This window comes from Corylus avellana, chromosome ca3, assembly GCF_901000735.1.
Source record: "Corylus avellana chromosome ca3, CavTom2PMs-1.0".
Lineage (NCBI taxonomy): Eukaryota > Viridiplantae > Streptophyta > Magnoliopsida > Fagales > Betulaceae > Corylus > Corylus avellana.
In genome coordinates this window covers 31,463,828-31,472,911 of record NC_081543.1, presented here as the reverse complement: position 1 = coordinate 31,472,911, position 9,084 = coordinate 31,463,828, and the positions used below count along the sequence as shown (strand labels likewise).

At 35.3% G+C, this 9,084-nt stretch overlaps 1 protein-coding gene across 1 annotated transcript; it reads left to right on the top strand.

Moving 5' to 3' along the window:
- Positions 1 to 3,873: 3,873 nt before the first annotated feature.
- Positions 3,874 to 8,870, top strand: LOC132173925 (beta-1,6-galactosyltransferase GALT31A). Its single transcript, XM_059585605.1, has 11 exons — positions 3,874 to 4,168; positions 5,758 to 5,860; positions 5,940 to 6,001; positions 6,128 to 6,339; positions 6,438 to 6,501; positions 6,601 to 6,673; positions 7,484 to 7,604; positions 7,700 to 7,787; positions 7,899 to 8,024; positions 8,104 to 8,213; positions 8,507 to 8,870. Exons 1-11 carry the CDS (start codon positions 4,065 to 4,067, stop codon positions 8,653 to 8,655), a joined length of 1,212 nt encoding a protein of 403 aa, XP_059441588.1. The 5' UTR covers positions 3,874 to 4,064; the 3' UTR covers positions 8,656 to 8,870.
- The last annotated feature ends 214 nt before the right edge of the window (positions 8,871 to 9,084 follow it).

Below are 9,084 nucleotides of genomic sequence, written 5' to 3'. Positions count from 1 at the left end.
TACGTTAGTTTTACGTACATGAGATTGTGTGTTCAAAGTTTTTTTTTGTTCAACACAGGACTTTCACCTTAACGAGAGAAATCCTTCCTGAGATTAATTATGCATGAGGCGGAACATGGATTGAGAACTACTTCAAACTGTGGCATGGGCTTGTCTTGGTCGTGGGTTCGGCTTCCACTACTTGCTGTATTTTAATACATTAAGCAATTGATGACATGAAAGATTCAATACAAGTTTACATATGGTTATTATGTAAAAGTCATTAATTCTAGTTTGGGTGTGGAATGTATTCTCAACTATGGATAATTAATGTTATTTGCTTAGATTATATAGCAAGTGAAGTCACCACTAGTATGTTGTCAGTAAGACACATATGGTAAAAAAGTGCAATCAGATGAAATAACATAAATGTGTACACATCAAAGAATGTTATAATCTGCTCATTGTCTGCAAGTATTAGCAGATGCGTAGTTGACATGTTTTTTGGTACCAAAGGTAATCAAATGAAAGATGAATGTGCATAGGATGATCACACTATTATAAGTGTGGTTGTACCTACACTAGATTATATAATATATACAATAAGGTAATATAACTTCTAGTTGAGGTAATCGATCAAGAGACACAACTCTTAGCAAATAATTGAGTTGAAACTCTATAAATAGAGTCCCAAGAAAACACAAATTCTATCACAATAATCTATAATATAATATAAGTACGTTAGTTTTACGTACGTGAGATCGTGTGTTCAAAGTTTTCTCTTGTTCTCCACAGGATTTTCACATTAATTGGGAAATCTTTCATGAGATTAATTATACAAAATCCTACCATCCAAATTCCAACACATATCACATCATAACGGCTGACATATGCTAGGAGGCAATTGATCGATTATACATTATTTTGTCAAGATTGTACCTCTCCAACGAGTGATGCCTAACGAAAGACTTACCTTACTAGAAGACGTAAGTCAAATGCAATGCTTGGATAGGGCTGTGCCCAATCAGAGGACGACACCTAACTAAAGTCGTACGAGAAGAAAAATACTCTGCTTAAAAAGGAGGAGGAGGAGGCCACCCCATTCCCTTAGCAAGAACTTAGCCAATACCCCCAATAAGCCCTAATATTACTTTTTATTTCTTTTAGAGTCGTTAGTGATTTAGGGTTAGCCTTAGGACCAACTGCATCTACAAAATTAATTATCATCGCCATATGCGATTATGCTTATTAGGATTCAAACCAACCGATCCATTTGCGGAAATGACACGCCAACAATTCAGTTATTCAGTTACAATCATAGAATTAAGTACGTCGTTATCTTAAGATTGAACATGTCAATTAAATTAAATGCTCAAACTCTCTCTCAAACTTTGGGAACCCACCGCTTAACATCTTTGATTACAACAGAAGTTGTAAGTTTCAAGATCTAATGTAATAATCTTTTCTTTTTTTTTTTTTATAAAAAAAGGTAAAATTTATTTAACCCCCTTCAAACTACCATTCCAATGACAATCTATCATCAAAACTATTAATTACGATAATTTACCCAAACTACCAAAACAATGACAATATACCCCTCAATGCTAAAAAAATGACAAAATTACCCTTATATAATTTTCAATAAGACAAAAATACCCTTAATATTTAAAAATAAAAATAAATAAATTTTAGTATTTTTATTTTTATTTTAGTAAGGATAATTTTATCATTTTGTTTAAATTTGGGATACATTGTCATTGTGTTGATAGTTTGGAAGATAAATTGTCGTAATTGATAGTTTGAGGGATAGATTGTCATTAAGATGATAGTTTGAAGAGATTAAATAGACTTAAAAATAAAAAAATAAAAAAAAGGGGTGGGGGTGGTGGGGAAGCTTACTTTACCTGTCTTTTGCATGTGTTACGCTTTAAAAAATTAATTAAGAGAATTAAAATAAAAAAATAAAAAATCAATCAAATCTCATGCATTATAGTATAATCTCTTGATTGGAGCTAAGGATCCGAAGGGAATATTTTCGGGGTGGCGGTCCACTTGGTTTCACCACGTCGTCTTGTCTCGTCTTCGGACACCATTCTTTTCTTTTTATGTTTACGCGCAGACCTGCACCGTCTGGCCACCGAAGAAGATTACCATATTATCCTCTACTTCAACCTAAGTTTACCATTAGCTCCCTGCCTTTTCCTCAGTACGGGGCTTTCCAATTTTAAATCTTGCCACACAAGCACACGGACATACATGTGGTCCACCTTTTCGTTTGGAACAAACTGCCCTCGTCTCTCTTACTAGTTTCATTTTCAAAGTAGGTCTAGTTATAAGACATTTTTAGTCTTCTTATGTTTCTTAATTAACAAGTTATGTGATGGTAATATATTTAGGGCAACCACTAAACTATTATTTATGAATTAACTTGTCTTGTAATATTAAGAATTTGCTATATTTTATTGAGTGATGATGTAGTAAAGAAAAAGAAAAAAGAAAAAAGTGTGTGGAAGCGAGAAAACCCTTATGTTGATGACTTAAAGTTGTCTATTGAATACCATCTAGGGTGATTGTTCAATGGCCTAAGAAATTTTTTTAATTTACTAGGCACGCACTAGAGTATGGGTTCGAAACCTGCAATGAAACTTTTTACACCTAATTAGTATAAACTACCTTAGTTTTTATTAATGCTTAGATAGGATTGGATCAGGCTATGATTCATTCAATCAAATTTGAGGGAGCGTTTGCGGTTCTCATCGTCTAAGCATTTTTTATGCTACTCCTAACAGGTAGGAGCTATTATAGTCACATCCAAGTAGAAAGTCGGTCTCTCCAGCCTGAATTCCTCTATAAGGATTCTAACTCAGTTAATTTCGAAACCCTTTCTTATCGTTGCAGGCGTGCCTATTAATAGCCGTCTCACATAAGAACAAGACTTTTGTATTATTTTTGTATAAATTGCATGTAGCAATGGCACATCAAGCCCCTAAGTAAGATTTAACATATTAAAATGATCTTTAATGCCTGAGACCATGGTACAGGATTGGGTGGATGGAGTTGAATTTGTCTATCATTACTTGACGTAGATAAATATGTTATCCAAATTAAAACTACTCCATTTTATTATTATTATATAATTATTCCAAGATCATGACTTACTATTTAATAAGATGGTTCAATTTGAACCTAATCATCTATCATCTTAATTTGAATCCGTATTTTATATCCTCATTCCTTATCCAAGAATAATTAAAATAGCATCAAGAGAGTGTAAAAGACAGTTTGGGACCTCAAATAATTGAAAAGAAGTTTGGTGGCTGACAAGTTGATTGAACACTATGCATGGCACATCAAAACACCAGAAAATTTCAAGAAGAGTGTCAGAATCAAGAGGAAAAAACAAATACAGCTCGTTACAAAGCTAAATTTTGTTTATGTTTTCATTAAACTGAACACACAGGGTTATCAAAGAAAAATGTCGGAGATATTCCTGTTTTACTTTCACTTAATTTTGCAGCAGCTATCACCCCATCGGATTTCGACCGTAGCTACGTAAAGGTTGGTGGTATCAGTAACAACAAATAGAAGATGAAAGAGAATAATAATACACATTCTTATTTTTTTAAGTTTATACTTAACTTTTAAAATAACTATTTATTTATAATTTATTACAATAATTTTAAAAATCATATCAACTTAATCATTTATAAAAGAGAAGGAGAGAGTAGAGAGCACAAGGCAGTGAGGCACAAGCACGGACAGTAAAAATTAAGATAATCTCCAGTTTCGGACAAAGTCCTTTTTCCCCTTGCTTGATCACAAAAGGGCATTATAGGTAGTTGATGTTGTCGTGACTTTTGTTAAATTTGTATTTTTTAAAGTTTTCTCCGTGACAAAACAATGAAACCGAACGTAATTTAGAAGTGACAGCCCATTCATTCCCCTAGTGATTTTGAACATCATCATCGCTTTTTCTCCTCATTCCTCTGTATAGCCTGTGCTCCTTCTCTAATGGGGTCCCTTATTTTCTCTTTGTAACGAGGACGCTTCCTTATAAAGCTGAAAGCTTTTTGAGAGATTGAAGAATGGGTCTGAGCAGACCTCACAAGGCTGGCAATGGGGTCTCCACCAGATGGGTTTTCATCTTCTGCATCGCCAGCTTCTTCTTGGGTGTTCTTGTTATCAACAGGTACTCTCTCTCTTGTGGGAAATGACTAAGATCTTGTGGTGAAGTGGTCGACTTTTAGATTTGCTGCCCTTTCTAATGGGGTGGGAAGCTTTGGTAGTAATGATCTTTTGTGCAAATGGGTCATTTTATTTATTTATTTTTTTTTTTTTTTTTGCGGCCCAGGGATGAAAAATGCCGTCTTTATGAATAGATTTGATCCTATGGCTTCTGGATTTAAGGGTCTTTGTATTTGGATTCCCGGTTGAAGATTGAGACTTTACTTCTCTTTTATTCTTTTTCTGTCTCCAACTCATTTTGGGGGTGATGGGAGTTGTATATACCAAGATGCATGAATTGGTAAACGTAATTAGTAGTTAGGGTATGACCTCAGGTGCTGATTTAGTTGTATTGTACGATTTCTTGGCACTTTAGTAAAGCAAGGTGTAACCTTGATGATGGTTAGCTTTGGACGATGCCGAGCTTAGTTTAATTGGCCTTATCCGTTCTCTTATACGGGCAATTGTTGCTACATTAGCTTAGAAGTCAGTTTTTGTTGTTAAGTTTGATTTTCAGGAGCTTACGAATTGCTCCCAAGTCTGAGAGCAGCTAATAGGCAAAACCTTAGAGTTGGTGGAATTACTAACGTTGTAATTTATTGCAATTCAGCTGAGAATTGTTTCAAAAGCTGAAAAACAATTAAGTTCCACATTGGAAATATATCATAAGAGTGGTTAATAATATAATTGGGCCCAAATGGGTTGAGTAGTGTCATAATATGTTATATTATAGTCTCACTAAAAGAACTTCCTAAGGATGGATTTTCCTACAATGTTATTAGAGCCAAGGGTTTGGCAGAGTGAGTGTTGAACACAAGGTCTCCCATGAGGTTCTTGATCTATTGTTGCTCATGGTAGAGTGGACTAAAGAAGCACAGGGCTTGCATGCATAGTTGCGAGAGTTGGGCTCTTGGTGATGAGTCTGATGACGCGTGAACATTTGGTAAAAAAACTTTCGTTCAAGGTCAATGTGGCGATGGACTCATTGTGAGGGGGAGATTATTGAGACCCACATTGAAAATACATCATAAGAATGAGTGGTTAATATAACACAATTGAGCCCAAATCCGTTAACTTAAACTTTTGGATTGAGTAATGTTTTAATATTTTATATTATGGTGTCATTGAGAGAACTCCTTAAGGATTAAATCTCCCCAGCAAACATTCTCTCTCTGCACGTGGAAACTACTAGAAACAAGCATCATTACCCTGTATCTGTAGCTGACACCAAGGGGCAAAAACATAACGATGGCATCTCATGGTTTGATTCTAGCGTCATATGGCTTCCTTTGTAATCTTGCAGATTTGCAAGATTTGTTTTCAAAAGATACAGTGCTAATAGATTGTATATGCGAGGTTTAGTTAAATGTGTCTTATATTGAGGTCATATGGGTCCATATCCTACAAGAGAAGACATTAGCATTTCTGCATTTCCCTGTCTTCATTGTCAATATGATCAAACTTGTTATATTTGTAGTTGAAGGTTTATTCTTTTCCAAACTTTTGTTATTCTTTTGCACATCCATCGAGAAGTTGCTTATGTCTATTTCATAGGTTTTGGGCTATTCCTGATCCAGCTAAAATTGATGAGGAGGCTTCATCAGTGGAGAAACATCAACCAGGAGCTCTGCGTCCCATAGACAATTGTGAGAAGAAGGCAAGTCTCAAGAATATTGTCATCAAAAGCTCCACTGCCTTTATTAACACATTCTGATAATATTCTTCATTTATAACAGGATGCTTCTGTTGGGGCAGGCGACATCCTTTCTCAAGTTTCACAAACACATGATGTAATCATGTAACATTCTATATCCTGCTGAATAATGTTTTAAAGAATTCTGGCTATATCTTAGATTTGGTAATTCTGTAACTTTGTGTCATGTAATTTGATTTATCATGTAAATTGTTGTCTTAATCCTTTCAGGACATTAGATAAAACAATTTCCTCGTTAGAGATGCAGCTAGCAGCTACTAGAGCTGCCAAAGTTGATGATGAGGAGGAATCTCCAATGGGTACAAAATCAGGAAGTGAGCGATTGAAAGAGCGTCAGAAGGTTTTCTTTGTTATGGGAATCATCACTGCTTTCAGCAGCAGAAAGCGAAGAGAGTCAATCAGAGAGACATGGATGCCTCGAGGTTCAGTTCAAAACTTAATAGCCTTTCTCGTGGATGTAACAATTAGTAGATGTTGAATAAACTTATTGCTAACTCTCTTTGGTCACTTTTCATTTTAGGAGAGGAGTTAAGGAAGTTGGAAAGAGAGAAGGGAATTATAATACGGTTTGTTATAGGACACAGGTATTTTTCGTGAACTCGTTAGGAATTTGCATGCTACATTTGCTTGCTTCGTAGTGGTAATCTTGACAAATGTACTGGTTTAAATTTTGTGGTTGTTAGTGCAACTCCAGGTGGTGTATTGGATCGTGCTATTGATGCAGAAGATGAACAACATAAGGATTTCTTACGACTGGTATGGTAAACTGCTAGGGACTAAGTTGACCTCTTTATTTTTAGTCATACAATTAAACCAGGAGCTGACAATGATCTAATTGAGGTCAATCAGTGACTGATTCAGCTAGCGGGTTAGTGGTTGAACAGGTGGTTGGATTAAAAAAATTGTAAAATAGAAAATTATGTTCAAATTGGGAAAATCTATCTAAAAAATATGGCCAGAAAGTTACAACCTATATTCACAGTGAATATACACCTAGAAAAAGTGAATAGTTATGTAAGTACAATAAAGTTAATAGGAGAAAATTACCAAGTTTGGTACAAGTCATTCTCCAAATTATAATTACTTGGAAAAACGTTTTTTGAAATTGAAACTCAATGTTAGCTCGATAAATGTATCTCCCAACTCAGATAAAGCAAACATGTGCATGGTTCATCAAATTTGCTATGGAGCGTCAATGAATATATTTAAATCCTTTGTTGTGTTTTTATTTGTTCATGATGTTGGATTCCTTGCCTTTTTGTTTGAATTAACAATTAAGTAATTTAGAATGGCAATATTTTAACATATAAGAAGAAAGCCTTGCCGATAGATGTTTCAATAAGATATCAACTATCAGAAGTCAGGATTATAAACAGTAAATTAACTATTCTTTTACATATAACTTTAGTCAATAATAGTTGAACCAGCTACTTAATGTTCCAGAATATAACAAAGCCTAAGTATTAACCTTTTGAGATATCTGGGCTGCTTTCCATAGTGGTAATAGATTGTCCTTTGATTGAAATTTATTCTCTGAGCTTATGCAGGGTTACTTCTTTTTTGCAGAATCATATCGAAGGATATCATGAATTGTCCTCAAAAACTCAAACATACTTTTCAACAGCTGTTGCTAAGTGGGATGCTGACTTCTATATAAAAGTTGACGATGATGTGCACATAAATCTTGGTTAGTTTATCTGCATTCTAACATAAATGTCTGTATCTTGATAAGGAAAAGGTGCAAATTGGGGGAATCTAATTGATAGTTTTAACATTTGAAAGGTATGGTTGGATCTACCTTGGCTCGCCATAGATCAAAACCACGGGTTTATATTGGTTGTATGAAGTCTGGACCTGTCCTGGCACAGAAGTAAGCTTCTTCTTCTTCTTCTTCTTCTTCTTTTCTGAAGTTTGTTGAGTTATTGGCGATCATCACCTATGAATGTCATTCATCAGATTTACCTTTGGCTACTAAATGCAGAGGAATCAAATACCATGAGCCCGAGTACTGGAAATTTGGTGAAGAGGGAAATAAATACTTTAGGCATGCAACAGGTCAAATATATATTATCTCCAAAGATTTGGCCACGTATATTTCGGTGAATCGGTAGGTTCCTGCAACAAAATCATTCTATACTTATTATATAACTTGAGACTTTCAATTATTGAACGTTATTCCTCTCTAGGCACATACTTCATAAATACGCAAATGAAGATGTCTCTCTAGGTTCTTGGTTTATTGGTCTTGATGTTGAGCACATCGATGATCGGAGCCTCTGCTGTGGGACACCCCCTGGTAAGATGCTTGCAGATATGTACTTGAGTTTCTTTGTTTCCCTCCATTATAACTTGTTTTCAAAGTTTCACATTTTGACTTTATGCATATAGTCAAAAAGAAATAGTCAATATCACTAGTTTTTACCACCATTATTACTTGTAAACAGTGGCATATGCCTTTAGTAGCGTTACATTAGAGCAATGCATAGGTCTGAAAGAGTTGGAGGCCCTTCTCAAAAGAAACCATGAATTGAGTTCTCTCTCTGTCAATAGTCGAGAAATATTCCTTATGATGCAAATTTCTGCTGACAGATTGTGAGTGGAAGGCTCAAGCAGGAAATCCTTGTGCTGCATCATTTGATTGGAGCTGCAGTGGCATTTGCAAATCAGTGGAAAGAATGGAGGAGGTGCACCAGCGCTGTGGAGAGGGTGATGAAGCTATCTGGCACACCAGCTTCTGAAACATCTCTCTATGGGTTGTAATATATGTGTAGTGCATGTGGTGAAAAGGGTGGTTTAGACACAATTTTCTGCCCCATTTTTGTCTATTGATGCCTCGGGACAGTTGGTATATGATTAATTTATTCTCTGCACATAGAGATTCTCGAGTCAGGAAATATGATGCAAATTCTTTAGTTCCAAGTTAAACTTCTCTATTGGTAGTCCAGAAATCTAACAGGTTTGCAGTTTTGATGCATGAAAATTACGTCATGTCAAACCATAAAATCATAAATGAAGAATACCTTACAGTCATATTTGCACCACACAATTATGTATGAGTTCATTAATGCAAAAGCAAATTTTTGAATGGCTAAACCGGACGACGGGTCACTTGCAAAACAAAAGATAACCACTATAGTAGCACTTGACGGCAGCTGACAAGGAGCATC